This window comes from Rhipicephalus microplus, chromosome 3 (assembly GCF_043290135.1).
Source record: "Rhipicephalus microplus isolate Deutch F79 chromosome 3, USDA_Rmic, whole genome shotgun sequence".
Taxonomy (NCBI): Eukaryota; Metazoa; Arthropoda; class Arachnida; order Ixodida; family Ixodidae; genus Rhipicephalus; species Rhipicephalus microplus.
Window position 1 is genome coordinate 53378274 of NC_134702.1, and position 23363 is coordinate 53401636.

General features: G+C 48.2%; 2 protein-coding genes across 3 annotated transcripts in view; both read left to right on the forward strand.

Annotated features, from left to right (window-relative positions):
• LOC119174441 (uncharacterized) overlaps positions 1 to 23363 on the forward strand; it is a 113620-nt gene that overhangs the window by 72444 nt on the left and 17813 nt on the right. The gene's annotated exons all lie outside the window — the stretch shown is intronic.
• Positions 4151 to 23363, forward strand: part of LOC119174425 (2',3'-cyclic-nucleotide 3'-phosphodiesterase) — a 32549-nt gene continuing 13336 nt past the window's right edge. For both annotated transcript variants that reach the window (XM_075889579.1, XM_075889580.1), the window contains exons 1-3: positions 4151 to 4256; positions 6416 to 6713; positions 22360 to 22516. In XM_075889579.1, coding sequence (XP_075745694.1) covers positions 4253 to 4256; positions 6416 to 6713; positions 22360 to 22516 — 459 coding nt within the window. In that variant the 5' untranslated portion in view covers positions 4151 to 4252. The remainder of the gene's footprint in view (positions 4257 to 6415; positions 6714 to 22359; positions 22517 to 23363) is intronic.

Consider the following 23363-nt stretch of genomic DNA (forward strand, 5'->3'; position numbering starts at 1 on the left):
TTTTCGCTGCCGTAAGCTGCTGTCATCTTTTGTACGCGTTGCACTGCGACAATATAGTCAAGGAGATCCTCCGTGAGCGGTCACAACGTGGTTTATTTCGACGTTTCGACCTACAGTCTGGCCTTCATCAGGATTGAGGGTACAGTTTGGTGGTGCTCAGCTTTATACAATCTTAAATCAGAGAGGGAGAGAGAAAAGGAGGAAAAAAAACGAAAGAAAGAAAGATAATATAAGGTGGACTCCCCCGGGTGCCCCCTTTCACTCTTCTTTTCTCTTCCCTCTCCATCTCTCTCCCTTTTCTCTTTTTTACCTTTAGGATGTCTGAGGAAAAAAGGGAGAGAGATAGAGGGGAAGGGGAAGGAAGAGTGAAAGATTGCGTTTACACAAAGGCACGTCCACGCAATCAATGGACAACATTGAGTTCGACACATTCTGCTGCGTTGAACGAACACGAGTGAGGTTTTCAGACGCGCCATTGGAAGCTGATTTCGTCGGTGAACATTCGCGTTTCCTTTTTGCAATGGTTCTCTCACCTCGCGGCTTCGACGGTGCTGGCTTGAGGTAAGAAGGGTATTGTGGGAAAACACTGGGCACAGTACCTGGCTTCAGCATGCGTCTCTTGGTGTCTTCGCGAAAGTCCGCATCGAGAAAATGAAGGCTGCAGACAGCTGAGTAGTTGGATGTGGAATTTGGTTGCCAGTCCTTTCTTGATATAACTTTCAGCCATTGTTCCCGGAGTGTTGCATCTGCAGGTATCTCGTGGAACGAAACGCCAGGCTGCTTCTTGCGCTGGCTCGAGGTGCAAAAAGGCACGCAGCAGTACCACATGGCTGGGCTTCAGCTGCGGTTATTAGATCGAGCTCCGAAGAGGCGATACGCGCGATAAAAAGTAGCACGTGGCACCCTGAGAAAAAAAATGACCAACAGCATTAGCGCTCACTCCGAACGGGCTACCGCAAAGACTACGCAGGCGCTCGCCTGCCGGCAAGGCGCACGATGGATGGATGGATGGATGGATGGATGGATGGATGGATGGATGGATGGATGGATGGATGGATGGATGGATGGATGGATGGATGGATGGATGGATGGATGGATGGATGGATGGATGGATGGATGGATGGATGGATGGATGGATGGATGGATGGATGGATGGATGGATGGATGGATGGATGGATGGATGGATGGATGGATGGATGGATGGATGGATGGATGGATGGATGGATGGATGGATGGATGGATGGATGGATGGATGGATGGATGGATGGATGGATGGATGGATGGATGGATGGATGGATGGATGGATGGATGGATGGATGGATGGATGGATGGATGGATGGATGGATGGATGGATGGATGGATGGATGGATGGATGGATGGATGGATGGATGGATGGATGGATGGATGGATGGATGGATGGATGGATGGATGGATGGATGGATGGATGGATGGATGGATGGATGGATGGATGGATGGATGGATGGATGGATGGATGGATGGATGGATGGATGGATGGATGGATGGATGGATGGATGGATGGATGGATGGATGGATGGATGGATGGATGGATGGATGGATGGATGGATGGATGGATGGATGGATGGATGGATGGATGGATGGATGGATGGATGGATGGATGGATGGATGGATGGATGGATGGATGGATGGATGGATGGATGGATGGATGGATGGATGGATGGATGGATGGATGGATGGATGGATGGATGGATGGATGGATGGATGGATGGATGGATGGATGGATGGATGGATGGATGGATGGATGGATGGATGGATGGATGGATGGATGGATGGATGGATGGATGGATGGATGGATGGATGGATGGATGGATGGATGGATGGATGGATGGATGGATGGATGGATGGATGGATGGATGGATGGATGGATGGATGGATGGATGGATGGATGGATGGATGGATGGATGGATGGATGGATGGATGGATGGATGGATGGATGGATGGATGGATGGATGGATGGATGGATGGATGGATGGATGGATGGATGGATGGATGGATGGATGGATGGATGGATGTGGCTGTACCCTTTAGATCGGGCGGCGGCTAACGCCACCTAGCCGTAATACTTAGTGAACTAACCATTACATTTATCTTTTTTTCCCTTTAAATAATGAAGTTGAGGATTCGTACTTCGCAGTGAAGGATTTAATTTTCACTCGTGCCTTGACTTTAGCCACCAATCAGATAACCTCCTTCTAGTTAAGTCTACCCGCTTAAAGTCTATTTTGCCCTCGCTGTCCCTAAATTCCAGTGCTTTGAAAAACTCTGCGCCATCATCCTGAACTATAGGGTGAAGCCCTTTACAGAACATTATCAAGTGTTCGGCAGTTCCTTCTTCCTCTCCACACGCACTGCATACTGTGTCTACCCCTTCGTATTTGGCCCGATATGTCTTGGTTCGCAGTACTCCCGTCCTAGCCTCAAACAGTAGAGAACTACCCCGAGTATTATCGTAGATCCTTTCCTTGGCAATTTCCTGCTTAAAAGTTCGATAGATCTCTAGTGCGGACTTCTCAATCATTCCCATTCTCCACATGTCAGTCTCCGTTTCCTTCACTTCCTTCTTAACCGATAGTTCTTTTTGGTTTGGCCACCTGCTGTTTTCTAAGTATTTACCAGTCAACTTCCTGGTTCGCTTCCTCCATTTTGTATCCACATTCTTCATGTACAAGTAGCTGAAAACCTTCCTAGCCCAACGCTCTTCCCCCATTTCTCTCAATCGCTTCTCAAATTTTATCTTGCTGCTAGCTTCCCTGCCCTCAAATGATGTCCATCCCATATCACCTTGTACTCCCTGATTTGGTGTATTCCCGTGAGCTCCTAAAGCAAGCCTACCTATTCCACGTTGCTTAATTTCTAATCTTGCTTGAACTTCTGATCTCATGCACAAGACCGCATTGCCGAACGTCAGCACAGGAACCATGACTCCTTTCCTTATTCCTCTCACAACATCATACCTATTGTAATTCCACAGTGCCCTATTTTTCATGACTGCTGCATTCCTGTTACCTTTAGTCGTCACGTATATTTCGTGTTCCCTCAGATACTCGGTCCCATTGCTTATCCATACGCCCAGATATTTGTATTTATCTGTTATCTCTAGCGTGACCTCCTGTATTCTAAGCTCACTACTTTCGTTGTCATTGAGAATCATGACTGCTGATTTTTCCTTACTAAATCTAAAATCTAACCTATCTCCCTCATTACCGCAGATGTCCATCAATCTCTGCAAATCTTCCTTGTTGTTGGCCATTAGCACTATATCATCTGCGTACATTAATGCTGGTAGTGCCTGATCAATAAGTTTTCCTTGTTTGACTAAAGAGAGGTTGAAGCCCAGTCCACTTCCCTCTAATTTTGCCTCTAATCCTTGTAGGTACATCATGAATAATAAGGGTGACAGGGGGCACCCCGCCTAAGCCCCCGTTTTACCTCTGCAGGCTTGGATACCTGTTTTTCCCACTTTATAACTACCTTGTTACCTTTATAGATACCCTTTAAAAGATTAGTGACTACATGTTCCACGCCTAGTGTGCCCAGTATTCCCCACAATTCCTCTTGAACCACGCTATCGTACGCTCCCTTGATATCCAAAAATGCTAGCCACAGGGGCCTGTGTTCCTTTTCTGCTATTTCGATGCACTGCGTCAGTGAGAACAGATTGTCTTCCAACCTCCTGTGTTTCCGAAACCCATTCTGCAGTTCCCCCAGCACCCCCTCATCCTCTATCCACGCCTCCAGTCTTTCCTTTATAATCTGCATCGCCAGCCTGTAGACCATTGATGTCACTGTTATAGGACGGTAGTTGTTTATGTCAGCTTTGTCCCCCTTTCCTTTATAGATCATGCTCATCCTGCTAAGTTTCCATTCATCGGGAACTTCACCATCGATTATTATTGTGCTCACTGCCTCTCTCAAAGCCTGCTTAGACTTCGGACCTAATGTCTTTATCAGCCTAATTGGAATGCCATCTGGGCCTGTTGATGTACTACTAGGAAACCTTTTCTCAGCCCTTTCCCACTCTTGTTGTGAAAATGGAGCCATAGTGTCAGACACAGCGCCGCGGCGCGGCGGTGGCGTGCCTAAACGGGAGAGGGTCGCGCGGAGAGGGTCACGCCGACGCGCCAGGCATTTCTAAGTACAGGAGGCGTTGCTCGAACCTAACGTGCGCGCGATTTTAAGGTCTACTTTTCACGAAAAAAGGTGCGGGTGCGGAATGGGTAAGTGTATACAGTACTTATTATTGGATAGTTTGGTGTTTCTTACTGTTTCCTTCAAAACAATTCACGAACAAGCTCCTTGACAGTCTCGCCAGTATATGCACTCGGGGTAATAAATACAAATCTGTTTATTAGTTAAACGTTTGATTTCCTTAGTTCTGTATACACGTACAATTCCGAATGATGGTGCTGGTGTTAGAAATGCTCTACAGTTAGGTTGTGAAGTTGTATAGCGCATCGCTTGATTATATACTTGAATTATAAATACATCGTCTGAAAAGAAAAAAAAAGGAAAACATGCAGGCGGCTTTTGCACTCGAGTCGCCTCGCACGAGCGCTGAAGGGACCGTGCGACTTTTTATCCACCGGTGCCTCGCGTGGCCTGTTTTTGTCTGACGGCGCATCGAAGCACGTGCGGCAAACCGAGTAGGCGTAAACCGATATCGCGACGACGTCGGCTTGTGAACTCGCCTGTTTTTGAAACAGCGCCGTCAGTGATAGATGTAGCGCATCCATCGCTCATTGCTAAACGGTAGGCCTCGGACTTCCGTTACAACTGTGTGTGTTTTTCTCAAAGGTCTATGAGTGCATTGATTGAGCCAGTAGTTGGGCTATACCAGTCGACGCTTACACCATGTAGCGTCCAATATACGGGTTTAGAATGTACATTGTAATGTTCCAGCTCAGTCTTCTTTGATTGTCAAAGGCATTACGTGTGTCTAGGACAGCGTGAACTGTAATGATGTCTTCTTTCCTGCTTGAACAATGAGTAAAAATGCCAATGAGACAAGATTCAGGCTTGCTGTTCACCGATTCGAATTTATCATCAGGCCATAGAAAGCGCTGTATATACCTGTGTATCTGTTGTCTGAGACAATTACTTTGGGTAACAGTACATGCGTCGCTCTTCGTGACGTAAGATTTCGCGTGTCCAATGATATATCGCTCTGCATGACGCGTAATATGTCGTGTGCCTAATTATTGAATTGACTATACTTGCCCACCTTTCCTCGACCAGCAAATCATCGCGAACTGAAACTCGTACAGAAAAGTTTGTGTGGGGGATAGTTGGAACATAATGCAGGTGAAGGCTGTGCTGCAAAGTTGAGGACGAAAAACTGATTGGTATGTGGTGTTCAGTGCCTCAAAAACCATCAAATGATCATGAGAGACGCCGTAGTGGAGGGCTCCGGAAATTTTGACCACCCGGGTTTCTTTAACTTGCACCCAAATTTCAGCACACAGGCCTACAGCATTTTCGCCTCCATCAAAAATGCCGCCGCAGCCGGGATTCGATCCCGTGACCTGCGGGTCAGCAGCCGCGGCAAGGTGAGGATGAAAAACTGGACTGACGCAGGGAAAGCGCATTACAGGGAAAACGTCATCAACTTTGCAGCGCAGCCTTTACCTGAAACTTATGCGCCAGGATCCCCTTCGGGAAGGGGGGGTGGAGTATGTTTATCACCGCGCCCACTCCCCTCCCCCTTTTAGGTGAAATGAAATGTATGGGGCATACTTTGCGCCCCCCCTTTTAAGTCAGTAGGACTTATCGCCGTTATCAACCGTCAATTTAAACACTACGCTTCGAGGCCGCTTATCGAGCTCGCTTATCTTTCTCCCCCAATGCGAAGGAAACAGTGTCGTCATTGAAGGTGTTATCGAAGTGAATGGTAGATGCGCTGTTTGGTGCGTCGGTTTACCTTTACCCCTGCTAAATTGGTCAGATTGCATCGCTCCACGGTGATTACCAGTGGCCGCTTTTCCAAAATTTCATAGTGGCTTTGGACGAATTCGTAGGGAGGGAATTCGTAGGAATTTGCCCATTCGACTAAACCGGCTATTACCTCTGTTTAAAAAGTTAATTGTGTTAATTTCTATAATTACTGCTGTAAATAATGTTTGTACCCATCTGAAGATGCCATCTGCCACAGAAAGCCAACGCCGCAAGTAGCACACAGATACCTCCTTTCTGTAATTTTTAAAGAATATTCGACACATTTCGTGAAACATCCTCTCTCTCTCTCTCTCTCTCTCTATATATATATATATATATATATATATATATATATATATATATATATATATATATATATATATATATATATATATATATATATATATATATATATATTCGTACGCATGGCATCGGCACACGGCAGTGGGGTCGAGTGACGTCGGAGGCGCCGACTGTCCAACGGACACGACGCAGTTACTGGAGCGCGTGGATGCTCCCTGCCTGAAGCACGAGGCGACGCTGGACTTCCTGCGCACCCATGGGCGCCTGCTCTTCCTGGTGCGTGGTCCTCCCGGTTCGGGAAAGAACATCGTGGCCGCCGAGCTGGAGGAGCTGTACCCGGAGTGCCGCTCCTACTGGTCGGACAAGCTGTTCAGTTCGCCCGTGGCCCCCGAGAGAAACACGGTCACCATGCGCGAGTCCCACGACCTCTGCCTCAGCAAGTGAGTATTCACACGACCGACATGATCGCGGACGTATCACTCACGTGACATGTGACGTGATTCTGATCTTCCCCCGCCAGCATTATTCACACGACAGGGGAGAATTCACGCTACAAGCGAGGATTTCGGCATTGCTTCCCCAGGATCCCAACTGTGATTTGGACAGCCGTCGTTTCACGAATAGCTGCGCGTGGACTGATGTGGAGAATCGGGAACGGGTGACGTATGGTCACGTAATACGCAATGCCCGGGGTCGAAACGCGATTTCGTATGTCGCGTGAACACAGCTTAACTGGGCTGGTTGGCCTACAGCGGTCCATTGTTAAAGGGACACTGACACGATTTTAAAACATCACAAAATGAGATTTTGGAAGCGAAAGCCTTAGATGCCTCATCAAACACAAAAATAGACCGTCGGCTTCTCTCAGCCTCTGTGTCAACGTAAGTGATGCAAAATCACGTGAATACGCCACCATATGACGTCGTCATAACGTCACCGATGACCAATATTTGTAACGCCATCAAGGAGCCATCTTGACATCCCCATGATGTCCCATGACGTAACGTTACACGATGACGTCATCACATGTCATCTTTGCTTGATGGATGGTGGGCAGATTTTGAAGGCAATGCACAACCAGCTTAAGTGCACTATGCTTGCAGTGCCTGCGATCCTTGAGGCAGCAAGAAAATCACCTTACAGGTGCAGAAACATCTTGGAGGGTGGCGGAGGATGTTCAATACAATGACTGGAAAGAATAATATGATGAAGGGGCTTAAGCGTTCCAGTCATCTCAGGTGAATGCATAGGAACACTGTAAGTTTTCATTTGCTTAGCTTGCAGTTTTAGCCCTCTCCACATACCTTAGCTAGCAAATCTGTGTGAAATGTTCTTGTTCTTTTATGAAGTTCTGTCGCTCGGGCATGTGCAAACCAGCTCCACTGTAATAGATGTTATGACGAATCAACAAAGTTCGCTGGTTTCATATATACAATTTGTTCTGAGGCACCATGCATGGTACTTGTTTCAGAGTTCTCGATACGAGTCTCTCCGTTTCCAGCAAAAGTACATAAAACTGCTAAGTTCATGTCAGTATGCACCTTTGAAGCGCTCCTAACCCGCCTCTGAAAATACAAAATAATAAAAACGAAGGCATTTCTTTTTACTGACGTTTCTCGTCTTGCTTTTGCACTTCGTGATGCACGAACAGTGATTTCTTTGACGTCATTCCGGTAACTGCATTCGATTGATCCGTATTGGCTAAATATCAGATGTGAATTGTCTCCTACAATGCCTTGCCATGTAACCGGCCGTCCGTTCATTTTGTCTCGCATTATCATCGTGCTCTATCAACTGTTATCACTTAGTGCATTTCCGACTGCGCAAGCGGAGATATAACTGCGGCTGACCGGGGTGAAATTTTGATACGTTTAATGCTAACTGCTGGACTAGTACACCTACATTTAAGATATACGTGGCGAGAAAGAGATATCGCCTGAAGGAAGAGTCCCGAAGGTGAGAAAGAAGCCACTCCTCTCTCTGTGAACGCGGGGTGTTAGGAACCCTTTACGGGAGCATCGGGGTCTGTGGCGGTTTCTTGGCCCCGCCGCCGCCGGAGATTGGTTGCTACGGGTTTTGTGTAGCCCACAAGGTGCATGCATAGTAGGCGTTGTTAAGGCCTGGCAACATGTACCCGTTGCAGCGCATCAGCTTGCAGTCCCCTTTCTCCCAATAGAAAAAGAGAGAGGGCGCGTGGACACGTGACGCTGCGGGCGCGAGGTCGCGTCAATGGAGAGTTTTAGTGCTGGGTACGCATTCTCTTGGGGCGATGCGGGCTTGGGAGCGCGCGGCGTTGCGTGCCCAACCGGGCATACCCAACCGTAATGCCTTTCAGTTGGCGCCTCGCTGGCACGCACGCAAACGCAAGCCGCATGAAGTTCACACGTGCTCGCAAAGCCATAGCGTGTTGTCGCGCAAGTATTATTTAGGTCTTTTTATGATTTAAAATGTTAAATTAAACATACATAGTGATCAGGACACTTTTTTTTATTGTGTACAGTAATCTGGTATACGCAAAAAAAGTGAAAAGTACAAGATTACTGTAACGACAGTGTTGATATCTTGTGACAGTTCGTGCAACCGCAGTCATGAACATGTTAGCTTACGCGTAATGTTTTTGAGGTGAAAATGAATAAAAAGGTTACTCATTTGTAATATTGTCACTGCGCAGTTTTTGCACCAGATGTACAACGCACAATGTTTCTGAAATAACAAAGTTGTGGTTGTCTGTTTCACTATTGCCACGCTAGATGGCGCCACCTATTCAGCTGGTCGAGGACTGTTTTCTAGTTTCTATGTTCAAGGCCTTTCTAGCTTTGTAAATCTGGCTGAAACCGTGTAATCGCTATAAGTGCTTGCACTTTGGCTTATTTTAACTCGACGGCTAGAGTATCCGCAGTGCGGATACCGTGAGTTGGACCGCGTGAGGTGGACCGCGCGGACGCATGGCCCCATCGCCCCAGCGATCTTGCGACGCATTTGTTTGGGGTTTCGCGCATCCGCAATACCGCCGCCCCAACGTCCTGCGAACGCAAGCCGCTTGGGTACCCAGCACTAAAACTCCCTAATATCCACGCGCTGCAACAGCTGCGCGTGGTGATGCCTTTAAAGCCTTATCGCGGCGCCACACTTTTTCTCTACGGAGAGAGTGGGCGCACAGCATCGCACAACCAGGCGCCCCCTTTCTCTATAGGGAAAGGGCATGGCGCCGCGTGAGAAAGTCGCACGCTGACGGGCCGCAACGCCCACGTGTGGTCAGGCCTTCCCCACGGTCTGATCCCATGTATCCGTTGCAGCGCAGCGGCGCGTGGCCTTTCAACGCGGCGCCGCGCCCTTTCCCTGTAGAGAGAGTGGGTGTGTAGCTACGCGAAGCTGCGCGCCCACTCTCTCCATATAGGAGAGGGCTCGGCGCCACCTCAAAAAAGCACACGCCGACGCTCTGCCACGAATTCCTGAGACCAGGCCTTTTGTGGCGCTGTTCCGCGCTTTAAAGCGTCGCGAAACGAACCGTTCATGCTACGAAAGGACGCCACTCCCAAAGCTTACTGTGCATGCGCAAAACTCATTGCGGCCTTCCTGCGGTGGCGCCAAGCTGCCGTCAGCCACGGGCTCCAACGTTCTCTTCCACAGTGGACCGTGCTCTGTGTACTTAGTTATGACGGGAAGAAATAGCGGGACGGTGACAGAACGATAGACTGGGCGCTGACGTCTGTTGTTCTGTGAACGTCCCGTGTCTATAGCGCTGTTTGTTCGCGCCTTAACGAGTTCGTGCATACTTGCATTATACCTCATCTTCTGTAAGTTCTGTTGCAACAGTGCTGCTCTCTCTTCTCATTCGCTAAATTGAGTCCATCCCGTTTAAGTGGGACACATGCGTTTTATCTATGGCTATAGTTAAAGACCTGCAGACCTTTGTCGTGCAGTGGGCATCAGACTGATTACTGCGACATCTAAAGACGCCGTAGAATAAAAAGAAATTGGCAGTTCCCACGTACAGCGGCAATCGATGATATGCGAAGCACGAATGACAATTGTTATGTCATTTCAAAATCAGCACATTACAAGGTGGAGGTAAATGATGCCGTACACGACTTCCGTGTCATTATGATCATGTTTGGATGTGTCGTTTACCTTCATCATATATTCACGTCACGTGATACCAAATTTAGTATTTCTGAAGCTAGCGAAACGGCCGCGAGCACGCTATGAGCTTGGTATGTTGTCATGTCTTACATAACACGCGTGTCAGGATTATCATGTTTGGACCAGTCATATATTTCGTCAATCATTGATGTCACGTAACACCAAACTTGGTATATGTGAAGCTAGCGAAACGGCCGCGAGCTTGTCATCAGTGTTGCATGTAGTCATAAATTTACATGACACGCATGTCGTTATTATCATGTTTGGATGTGCCATTTACCTCTGTCATCCGTTTGCGTCACGTAATACCAAGTGTGGTACATGTGAAGCTAGTGAAACGGCCGCAAGCACTTCATAAGCGTAGCATGTAGTCATGTTGTTACATGATACGCATCTCATGTTTATCAAGTTTGCACCAGTATCATACCTTCGTCATCCATTCTTCTCCCGTAATACCGTGTTTGGTACATGTGAAGCTAATGAAACGGCCGCGAGCAAATAATGAGCGTAGCATGCAGTCATGTAGTTACATGACACTCATCCCATGTTTATCATGTTTGCACCAGTCACATACCTTCGTCATCCATTCTTGTCCCGTAATACTGTGTTTGGTACATGTGAAGCTAATGAAACGGCCGCAAAGTGCATCATGAGCGTGACATGTAGTCATGTTGTTACGTAACACGCATGTCATGATTTTCATGTTAGGGTCATTTGCTTGTGTTCGCCATGCAATCATGTCATACCATACAAGTTTTGCGACATGCCATGTGATGGAAACCACCGCAAGAGCTGCAAGACCATGAAATGCAAATCATGATATTCATGACATACATGTCATGATTTTCATGTTATGACTAAACAAATATGTTCTTCATGCGGTCATGTTATGCTATACCAAGTTTGGTATCGATGCCATTATCGAATTATAGAAACTGCCAGGAGAGCTAAAAGTTGTAAGCGGGTGGACCGACAGACAGACAGACAGATGGATAGATAGATGGATAGAGACGCTCAAAGTCGCCGAAGTTCGCTAAGAAATGCTTCGCATTTAATAAAGCTAACGGTCAGCGACGAATTTTTGGGGATGGGGAGAGGGTAGCCTGTTCCACCGCAAATGCATACGAAGTGTACAAGCAGTCGTGATTTAAATGACGCCCAGTCGCGGTGGTGTAGTGGCTAAGGTACTCGACGGCTGACCCACAGGTCGCAAGATCCAATCCTGGCTGCTGCGGGATCCAATCCCGGCTGCAGCGGCTGCATTTCTGATGGAGGCAGAAATGCTGCTCAGATTTGGGTGCACGTTAAAGAATCCCAGCTGGTCGAAATTTTCGGAGCCCTCCACTATGGCATCTCTCATAATCATGTGGTGGTTTTGAGAGGTTAAACCTCACATATCAAATCATAATTTAAATGACGAGGCGTCGTTGCCGAGGCGAGTTTTAAAATAAGTCTGATTAGAAAAAAGAACTAGGAAGCTTTAGCCTGTGCCTCCTAGAAGGCATTGCTTTAGCCTGCGCAGCATTTCATTAATAAAAAAGCATTGAACGAAGCAATAACGTTTTGTCAGTGACAGCAGATTTAGTTGCGAAAATGCGGCGATACTGGAAGGGGATTTGGGGTTTAGTTTGTTCAATTACATAGAGGTGAGAGGGCGGACATAACACCTGTCTTCTTTTCCGCTGAATTTAGACTCGCGCACAACAACAGAGGGCCACAAAAAGGAATGCAGGTAGGCAGACGAAGCACAACCTTGTGTCCTTCTTGTGCACCTGTTTTTTTGTGTGGAGTAGCCTATATCCAGATGAATTACCAACAAGCTTAAGAAACCCTCCTGAAGTTCTTTACCGGCATGTTCGTAGTGCTCACGCACGTGTTGTTTGCTAGCGTTGGTTGGGGGCACGGTGTAAGAGTAGTTTAGGTGAGAGAACGGCGCATAACGGCGGCTTCGCGAGGAGAGGCACATGCGGTTCTGGTTAGGAAGCTCCTCCAGAGAGGGCGCGCCAAACTAGCCACCTACCTCTTGCTTGCTCCCCCGCCGCGCGCCCCTTGCTGTCCCGTCACTCAACGCTGCTTCACGTCGAAAATGTGACTTGTGTTTGTGAACGTGGTCGCGTGATTTAGTGTGCTTCGCGATGGGTAAGTGCTTTGTACCTTACTGCAATACCGGCTATAAGTCGTGTAGAGAAAAGTTTTCACTTTTTACGCCACCGCACGACCAAGCCCGGCTTGAAGCATGGAGGCGGGCGATCCATCGCAAAGACCGCGTGCTTCAACGGACAGACCGTGTGTGCGAAAAACATTTCGCTCCACATTTTATTTTGAAAACGTGGTCTGCAAAACTGAATGACCACGTTCTGATGTCTGGCAACAGAAGAGCAGGACTTTCAAAGGACGCCCTGCCAACTATTTTTGAAGGAGCGCCTAGTTATTTGTCAAAGAAGATGAAGACTCCTCGAAAACAGTCAAGGCGGCATGCTTGCCGTACAGTTTGCTCTACGTGCACAGGCGGGACCAGCAGTGGTACCAGCATCGGGTTTCAAACCCAGCAACAAGCAGCAACAGCCCAAAATTCAGATGAAGTCAACAAAAACAGCGATGTCGTCGCGGCAAGTGACCCCGGCACTTCAGCTTTTGATGAAATGTTCTGCGCAGCGTCAACTTTGTGCCTTCCGACGCCATCGTGGGGTGTACATCGCATTGACTTGGAAGGGTATCATGACCTCGTGTTCCACGACGCCTCTCTGCTGCGCGCAAGTGATGGGGCATGTGTGCTTTTTAACAGAAAAACTGTGCATGTAAATAGTGACATGGCTGTACAAGTGTATATATTTGGCAAGCCGGTTGATTGTAGTGCAGTGGGTGTAAATAATGTTGCTGAATCGACATCACAAGTTGAACATCTCTTGAAAACTGTTGACAGTGTACGTGTCTGTGGTTGGGGACCCAGTTTGAAGGACTTTCCTTCTGTGGAGCCTGAGTCTGCTTTCGTTGACTGCCAAAGCAAATGGAGGCATAAAAGGTGCCAAATGTTTTACCGGAGGGAAGTATATGTCGTGCATGCAGCAGTCTGTTTGATACCCTCAGAATCCATGCAGAGCGGCAAGCTGCTCGAGTGAAACAGAGGCAACCACTGAAGCGCATCAGGCTGTCTGTCTCACCTACCAAGAAACACAAAGTTGATTCTTTGCGTCATGCAAGGTCTCTTTTGCAGAAGGCCCAAGCACGGCTGCTGAAGCGCAACCATCTAATCACTAAAGAATTGAAGGAGAGTAGAGCTGAAATAATTAAATTGCAAGAGGAGGATATCACAAAGAAACTCCAATCTCTCGATATCCCACCAATGCAGCTTCTTCTTGTGCAAGAATGTATATCTGCAGCTAAGTGCACTACAAAAAATAATAGGCGCTATACAGATGACTGGCTGCTGCTATGCCTCTTGCTGAACATCAGGAGCCCCTCTACTTACGCATTTTTACGAAGCAATAACATATTGCCAATGCCATGCACATCCACCATTAGAAGATATATAAGCATGGTGGGGCTCAAATGTGGTTTTGATGAGCACTTTTTTAAAGCTCTCAAAATTAAATTGGCAAAGAAGACTCCCTTTCAACGCAGAGGTATGCTCATTCTAGATGAGATACAAGTCAGGAAAGAGATGACTGTAAACTCGAAGAACATGACATATGCTGGACTTGTTGACTATGGAGACCAAGGTGGACAAAGCAATGAGCTGGCCGACCATGGTCTAGTGTTTGCTTTTGCTCCTTTTGCTGACAGCTATTTACAACCGGTGGCAGTATTCGCATCAAAAGGAGCAACTAAGGGTACACTCCTTGCCCAGCTGTTGCTTCAGTGCATTGTGCATTTAGAGCAGGCAGGAGTTTATGTTGATGGTGTGGTCTGTGACGGTGCATCTACTAATAGTGCCATGTGGAAGCAGCTTGGCGTAAGTGGTGCTCTAGGACATGTCGTGAATGCTTTCGAGCATCCACTAGATCCATCCAGAAAAGTGTATGCCGTGGCAGATACCCCACACTTGTTCAAGTGTATTAGAAATCGTCTTTATGACAAGAAAATTTTGAAAATAAAGGGGAAAATTATTAAGTGGTCGTGCTATGATGCACTTTTTGTTGCTGACACCAAAAAAGCAGAGCTTAGGGTGTGCCCAAAATTGAGTTTCTGTCATGTCAATCCATCACATATGCTGAAAATGCGAGTGAAGCTGGCCACGCAAATTTTTAGCAACTCAGTTGCTAAGGGCATTTCCTTCTATGCACGGGCGGCGCACCACGGCTTGAGAATGTCGAAGCAACTGTAGAGTTTACGCTCCTAATGAATGATCTTTTTGATGCCCTCAATCGTCGCTTTGCTGCAGAAGGCCTCACCCTTGAAAGCAAAGACTTTCATGTTCTACAGTCAGCATCTAAGTGGCTTGATAGCTGGGAGCAGGAAGTTGTGAGGGGTGAAATTCACAAAGATCTTTTTTTAACGCAGTCTACTGCTGAAGGCCTACGTGTTACACTTAAGTCTGTTCAGGAACTGTCAGCATTTCTTTTGAAAGAGTGCGAGTTCAAGTATGTCCTGACAGCCAAAATGAACCAGGATTCGTTGGAATGCTTTTTTGGTATCATAAGACAAGCAGGGGGCCAAAATGAGCATCCAACATTTCCGACATTTTTGCAACTGTACCGTATGCTTTCCTTGTATTCTTTGCTTAAGCCACCACAGTTTGGTAACTGTGTAGTTTCTGAAAAAAAACAGTCTGCTTTTCTGACCCTGAGTGATTTCAGAGAAGTGTTCCAATCTGCACCTTTCCAGCACACCGATAAAATGCATGAACTGAAGGAAAAACTAGATGGCCTCATCAGTGAGGAAACGTGGGAATGCGATGAGGTGTTTGAGCATGATTATTCAGATGCTGCCGTCGTAGACTGCATTGTATATTATGTCACTGGATTTGTGTCACGAAAGCTTGCCACTCAAACATCCTGTACAATTTGTAAGGATGCTTTGGTTGGGCAGAAAGGTATTTCAAAGCTACCAGAAGCCGACTTGGTAAATTGCAAAACGAGAGGGGGGCTCACACATCCGAATGTGCATCTGTTCCTTCTTTTCAAAGAGGCTGAGGAGCACTTCGCAAACCACGCTGGTGAGAGAGATGTATATGATCGCACGACAGATTGCTTGAAAATTTCACCTTCACGTTTCCATGTGCTGCTCATAAAGAAGATGTTCTTGCCAAGCTGTTGCACTATTATGTGTGCCTACGCATTGTTGCGAACGACGGACCGATCCTGCCGATGCCACCGCTGTTGCGAAGCGTGCCTCCGACGACGTTACGAAGGGCGCCTCGAATCTCACCGCTGCAACCACTGTTTCGAAAGACGGCGACGCCAACACGGTCCCGAAGGCGCCACTGCTTCGAACTCCGCAGGGAAGGTCACCAGCCGTTTGGTATAGCGTAGGTTTCTCAGCTCTCGACTGCTTCTGCGCAGAGCTGATAGACGAGCGGACGAGACGACGGTGAGTTAACCAAGGTTTATGTACAGCATATATACAGAGGCGTTACAAATTCGGCACTGGGGCCGACAGAGATTCGAAGAGCCGAGCTCTCCTCTCTAACACATAGGTCTGCTCTCAAACGGGTCCGCTCTGACACACATGTCAGCTTTCACCTAGGACCACCGATCGCGACGCGCCGCAGGGCTTCTTTTATTTCCACCGGGTCCAACCAAAATGTCCAATCACAAGCGCCGCTGGTCGTCAGGGCAGACTCCTCCAATGGGGTCGCCGCGCAATGCGTCAGACCCCCAGACATGAAGACGCCAGTTGTTTACTCGACGGGTCGCTTGCCGAGGCTGACTCACTGCACGTGCACGCCAGAGAGGCGCCGTTGAGTTGTTGATCGCATCAGGCGGACTGGCCTTGACACAGATTGCCTTTTTCAGAGGCACGGCCGTTCACTGTGGACTCGCAGGCATAACAGCACCCCCGCCGCCAGACAATGCGCCGAAAAGACGAGCTGCTTCCACGGGGCTCGGATGACAGGCGCGCTCGTTCGCCAGGTCCCTCCAGGTTCGCCTCCAGGGCAATGGGGAAAATGCAGCTCCAGACTCTGTTCCGGGAACACATCCCATTCTTGACGACAGATCCCAGCTCCACTGGCTTGTCGCCACAACTTGCTGGCCAACTTCGCTCGTCTCTTCTGACCATCTTCGGTTTCAGCACTTGTCGATGGTTCTGCAAATTGCTAAGAACGGTTCGACAACAGACAACACACGACACAAGCAAGTGCCCTCGGTCACCCAACAGAACACCAGACAAAGTATAAACAACATATACCTATCTACGTGTCTATCGGAATTTTGTTCCCTCTACATCAAGAGGCACATGTGGGACACAAGACTCTTAAAGTAAGAACTTGAATTTTTCACACTTACAACGCAACGAATTAGAATACCACATGAAGTTGGCCCCTTGAAATCACTCTGAACGAGAGCGCTCAGCCCAGGTCGTGATGAGGTCAAAATTTTGCCCCGAATCGCCAGCGAGAAACCGAAAGGTTGAGAAGGTACTAGCTAGAACGCACTGCTCAATGCACCTGCATTAGCGTTTAGCTTTCCCTTTTTTTTTGATAGCGAACGTCAAAGTTGCGCTGTGGAGCAACATGCTCCACCTCAGTAACCGGCCACTTTTAGGCGACGATACCTATGCGGCACCAAGAGCGGCTCACACTTGCGACGTTGCACAGGGGAACAACGATACGGCTTGCTACGGATTGACTCCTCACCGCTTAGCTCGATATCGTGTTCGATCACCCTCGTGTTTCCGGGGCGGTCCGAAAACACGTCTCCAAACTCGGAAACAATCCTTCTCGGGTCCTCCTTCCGGGCTTCACTTAACCTAGGCTCTAGGTTTATTTGCTCCCGGATTACTTTCGATCCCCCTTCGATTACCTCACTAGTACTAAAAACTTCCGCTCCCTCTTCCTCTGAAGCACTTAAAAGTAAATTTACGACTGCTTTCAAGTTACTGTGATAAATTTTGTTCCACCGCCTTCCTAATTTCACTTCATAATTCGTATCGGGAAGCTTCGATATCACTTTGGCGGGCCCTTCCCAATGAATCTCAAGCTTGTTCCTTTTGGACGGCTGCAGCAGCATTACCTGATTATCAACTTCAAAAGCGCGCTTCTTCACCGATTTCTCGTAGTGCTCCTTCGACAGCACTTGTGCCGCGTTTTTGTGGCTTTCCACTAGCGCTTCAATCGAGAGATCCTCACGCTGCTCTCGAATGAGCGTCTCTCGATCAACTCTCGACAGCTCGCTCCAACTTTCCGCTACAGGCGAGAGCGTTGCAGCCCTCTCGTTCTGATTCAATGGCGCCATGTCGTCTCCCTCTACGCATACCGCGCCGGTCGCTTCGGTGACGGGCCGCTCGCGTGACTGCTCACATGACTCACGCGGAAAATTTTCTTTCTGGGGTTCCGTCGACCCGCCGACAAGGTCACTTGAGAGTTCACCGCATTGAACAAGGTCAAGCTTCTCCGAAAGCTTCCGCGCTTGCGATCGCGTGAGGGCCATGCACGCTAAGTTGGGGAAGAACGATTTGCCCTGCTCTTTGAGAAGCTGCTCTGAGTTGTTGGAGAAAAGATAAGGAAAACGATCATTTAGCGCGGCAGACACAGCTGCTTCGGTGCGAAGCTTACCGAACGGGCCTTCAATGACAACCGTGGCGATTGGTAAGCGAACACTCTGCTCCTCGGCGACTTGCCTGATCCACGCGCATTCTCCTGTAAAGTCATCCGGACACACCAATGAAGGATGGACAACGTCCATGGTTGCCGCTGAGTCTCTAAGTGCTCGGCACGTTTTCTCATTCACCAGAATTTCTTGGAGATACGGCTCCAACAACCGCATGTTTTTTTCTGATTCTCGGATTGTTGCGAAGGCAAACTTTTCCTGACAGTTTCTCGCGATGTGTCCTTCCTTTTTGCAGTTGTAGCAGATTAGCGGCTTCCGTTTGTTTTCCGATTCAAATGCCTGTGTGGTAGAAATCTCACTCGATTTCTCCGCTTCTGTTTGCCCTTCCCCTACACTGTCCTTCGTAAGAGACGGGTCCTTCTTGAAATTACGGTGCGGGTCTCCGTTGACCAGGTTTCATTGAAAAGCCCTCTTTTCTCTCATCCTTTTCAACGCGCACTGCCCTGCTGTGCAACTTTCGACGAGTATAATACTCCTCAGCTAACTCTGCTGCCTTGTTTAGCTGTACTTCACCAAGTCTGTCCTGCAGCCAAAGCCTGACATTATTTTCGATGCAGCGGTAGAATTGCTCCAATGCAACGCATTCCACCACTCTATCGCGGTCGTCATAAACACCTTCGCCCTTGAGCCATTCAATTAAATCGGCTTTAAGACGAAACGCGAAGTCAACGTGTGACTCATTCCCCTATTCAGCATACCGGAACCTTTGCCTGAAAGCCTCGGGTGACAACTTATAACGTCTCAAGAGCACTTCCTTCACCTCGTCATAGCTCTCAAACGCTTCCCTCGACAAGCAAGTTATCGCGTCGGACACTTCGCCGGGAAGGAGAGCTATCAGGTTCCGCGCCCAAAGAGACCGCTCCAAAGCGTTTCGCTCACAGACGTGTTCAAACTTGACGAGATACTTCGCCATGTCCTCGCCTACTACGAACGGTGGCAGTTGGTCACGAATTCTAAAACCGCTGACCTGAATCGTCGGAGAAGCTACGCTAGGCGCCTGCGAACACTGTAGGATTGCCAATTCTATTCGTTTCAACTCAAGGCGCTCCTGTCTCTCGGCCTCCTCGCGCTCGCGACGTTCGCGCCTTTCAGCTTCTTCACGTTCGCGAGCTTCGCGCCTTTCAGCTTCTTCACGTTCGCGAGCTTCGCGCCTTTCAGCTTCTTCACGTTCGCGAGCTTCGCGCCTTTCAGCCTCTTCGCGAGCTTCGCGCCTTTCAGCTTCTTCACGAGCTTCTCGCCTTTCAGCCTCCTCCCGTTCGCGAGCTTCTCGCCTTTCAGCCTCCTCGCGGCGTGCTTTGATATCCACCCAGGCCTCATCGACTTCCTCAGCCGACACTCCCTCATGCTTCATGATCTCAAGGATCGCTTGCTTTCGTTTCGCACGGCCCAAAGTAATGCCAAGTTCCTCACAAATTTTGATGAGTTCCTTCACTTTAAGGTTCTCCATCGTTCACACTAGCCTCTTACTGTTTGCCCCTGTTAAGAATCTACTTGCCGTACCCCCTATAAGCCTACTAGCAAGACGCGCAAGCAATTTTTCACACTCCCGTGTTTACCCCCTCCGCATTAACTTTGGTTTCAAAGCGCTTCGACTTGGCTTGAAACGATCAAAGCTCCCTTCAATGCTTCACACAGCCCTTCTCTAAACTACTACAACCTGAGCTAGAGTAGTCTGGTGAACTGAGGGGAAAACATCAGGCACTCACCGCATCGATGTCGCTGACGCCGGCCGATCCCGCAGCTGCCAACCACTGTTGCGAACGACGGACCGATCCCGCCGAAGTCACCACTGTTGCGTAGCCACCTCCGAAATCCCGCCGCTGACCTCCACTGTTGCGAAACGGCGGACCGATCCCGCCGAAGCCACCACTGTTGCGAAAGACGGCGACGCCAACACGGCCACGGAGGCGCCACTGCTTTCGACCCCGCCGGGAAGGTCACCAGCCGTTTGGTAGCGTATGTTTCTCAGCTCGCGACTGCTTCTGCGCAGAGCTGAGGAGACGAGCGGACGAGACGACGGTGAGTTAACCAAGGTTTATGTACAGCATATATACAGAGGCGTTACAAATTCGGCACTGGGGCCGACAGAGACTCGAAGAGCCGAGCTCTCCTCTCAACACATAGGTCTGCTCTCAAACGGGTCCGCTCTGACACACATGTCAGCTTTCACCTAGGACCACCGATCGCGACGCGCCGCAGGGCTTCTTTTATTTCCACCGGGTCCAACCAAAATGTCCAATCAGAAGCGCCGCTGGTCGTCAGGGCAGACTCCTCCAATGTGGTCGCCGCGCAATGCGTCAGACCCCCAGACATGAAGACGCCAGTTGTTTACTCGACGGGTCGCTTGCCGAGGCTGACTCACTGCACGTGCACGCCAGAGAGGCGCCGTTGAGTTGTTGATCGCGTCAGGCGGACTGGCCTTGACACAGATTGCCTTTTTCAGAGGCACGGTCGTTCGCTGTGAACTCGCAGGCATAACAGCATGCGGCAGTATTGCAGACAGCTAAAGAATAAGCATGTAAAAAAGAACCAAGACTTGCGTAAGTTGTCGAAACTTGTATATTTCTTTGCTTCAGGAGAAGAGAGATGTGTATGTGTAATATGTTATCTGTGCAATAATGCTTATGTATACTGTGATAAGGGTGTGCTGTGATGTAACCTTTTTTGTGTGTATGTAAACTGTTTCATTTATAAATGTACTACTGCTCCATTCCAAAGAAATGAAATTCAGGATTGCCACCCACACAAATATGTGCAACCGTGTCGTGAAGTATAGGAGTCATAAAGAATATTTAAATGTATATACATGGGAAAGCGTCGAATTTTGATTGTCGAAGACATGCATGTTACACAGAACAAGAAAATGTTGAATGGGATGTGACAATTCATAAACCGCTTTTTGGCCAAGATGTAGTTAGCGTTTTATGTCTATTCCTTTAACTCATTAAATTTCTCTCGCGCTTATCGCCAACGCTCATGTTATCGCATAATAAAACCCTCGTGAGAGGCGGAAAATCAAATCTGAATGTAACTTCACGTACTCTTGACTGCCTACAACCTAGAACAGGGCAAGCGTAAATATTGCGAACGTTCTTTGACGTGATATTTGGTGTTGCAGAAACCTCTGGCCACCTCCGCAATTATTAATATCGGTCAGACGATTGGAACATTGCCGAAGACGCGCTGCTTGGACCGGCTACATAAACCTGAATGCTGCATGCTTGATGAATTCAATCTTATGATGTTATAAGGCAGAAAGGTCAAAGAACATATTTAATTGAATGATCTGCTTTACAAAAGCCGCGTTCGGTGCCATAGCCAAGCAAAACTGCTTCTTACATACCGATCCTCAGCTAAAGTGGCTCCGAGCTAGGCCTGCTTTTCTGCGCCGAAAGGGCATTAGTTGCTACCGCCATCTGTTGAGGGAGCTGAGAAGCAGAGCGTTGTCGCGAAGCGAAGAGCGGGGGCGTTCTCTCACCTAAACTATTCTTACACCGTGGTTGGGGGACATCTGGCATAGCGTCGGTTTGGGTGCTGCCATGGGCTTCGGCAGGTTTTTGTCTGGGAAGTGCAAGGTCGTATTGTACATCGAGGGAGAGGGGACCAACCAGAGCAGGTGTCTTTGTGTACACCCCTGCCTATCGACGCCCATGGGTACTGGCGATTAGAGCCGATTTTTGTGGGAAACGATCTGGTTCTAATAGAGCAAGGTATAGGCGATTTCACCGATGACGACGACAGGTAATAGTGTGGTAATAGTGTTTGTTTCACTGCTCGGAATGGAAGAGCTCGCACGATTCGTCTACCCAGAGTCGAGTAGCGGCGGAACGCAAATTTGATCGCACAATAGCACTCGTTCAAATCGTAAACATTCATACGCAGCCCCCCCCCCCCCATTTCACGGCGTACCTCGGCTGGCTTCTCTGATACTTTGGATCATGAAAGCCAGTATGTTAATGACTCAATGATATTTGTCAATCAGCCAATGAGCGTGCATTCTCGAACTAAAAATGACATTTCCAATACGAATAACGTAGCTGATGTCACAGTCACGCACGTTGTCATAGCTCTTGTGTAGCTAGCTATCCAAACGGTGTTTGTATATGCATGAGTGTTTGCAAGTTTGGTAAACAGGTGCTATATTTTATTTTATTTTTTATTTTGATGCTTTCAGAATTGAGGGTTTTATGAAGAATGACGTGCCCGTGATAATAAATCGAAACACGAACGTCAGGGTGTGGGAGATCGCCAAGTTCCTGGTGCTGGCGTCGAGATACGGCTACACCGTAATTCTCGTCGACATGCCGCTTCATTTCGTTTTGGATCCAAAGGTAAACATTATACCGATTCTTCCATGAATGCACACAAATGCACAATTCGACGCTGTGAACCACGCAACATCAATGTTTCCGTGGGGTACATGTACAGTACCTAAACTGCGTTGTTCACTGCATCATTTCATTCGGGTGTGGGTGCATTGTCATTGAGAATGTCTAGTCTTGTTTCATTCTGTGCTAGGCAAAATTTGTTGGCAGTCATACGCAGACCGTTACCATGATTCAGTTTTGCACACAAGCCTATTTACCCCTGTTGGAACAATACAAATTTATCGGGGCACCAAAAAGACATAGGTGACTCCGCTGGCACCTAGCGGGTGTTTAATAGCCACAACATATGACGTGCGTGCTAAACGTCAGGGACCATTTAAATAGAATTGATAAAAAAGAATGCCATTCCACGGTGGCACCCGGGAACTCGCCTTCGAAAAGAAGCAAAAGCTTTTGCATAACGCCAGTGCATAGAACTATTTCACTTCAGCATTTCCTTTTGCTATAATTTGACCCTATTTCTCTAATTGTGACCTTATTCGTCGCTCTAGTATAAATCATGAATAAGGACACCATTGAAAGCAAACGCCTCGCCGCGGTGGTCTAATGGCTAAGGTACTCGGCTGCTGACCCGCAGGGCGCGGGTTCGAATCTCGGCTGCGGCGGCTGCATTTCCGATGGAGGGGGAAATGGTGTAGGCCCGTGTGCTCAGATTTGGGCGCACGTTAAAGAACCCCAGGTGGTCTAAATTTCCGGAGCCCTCCACTACGGCGTCTCTCATAATCATATAGTGGTTTTGGGACGTTAAACCCCACATATCAATCAACTATTGAAAGCAAACAGAAACAAG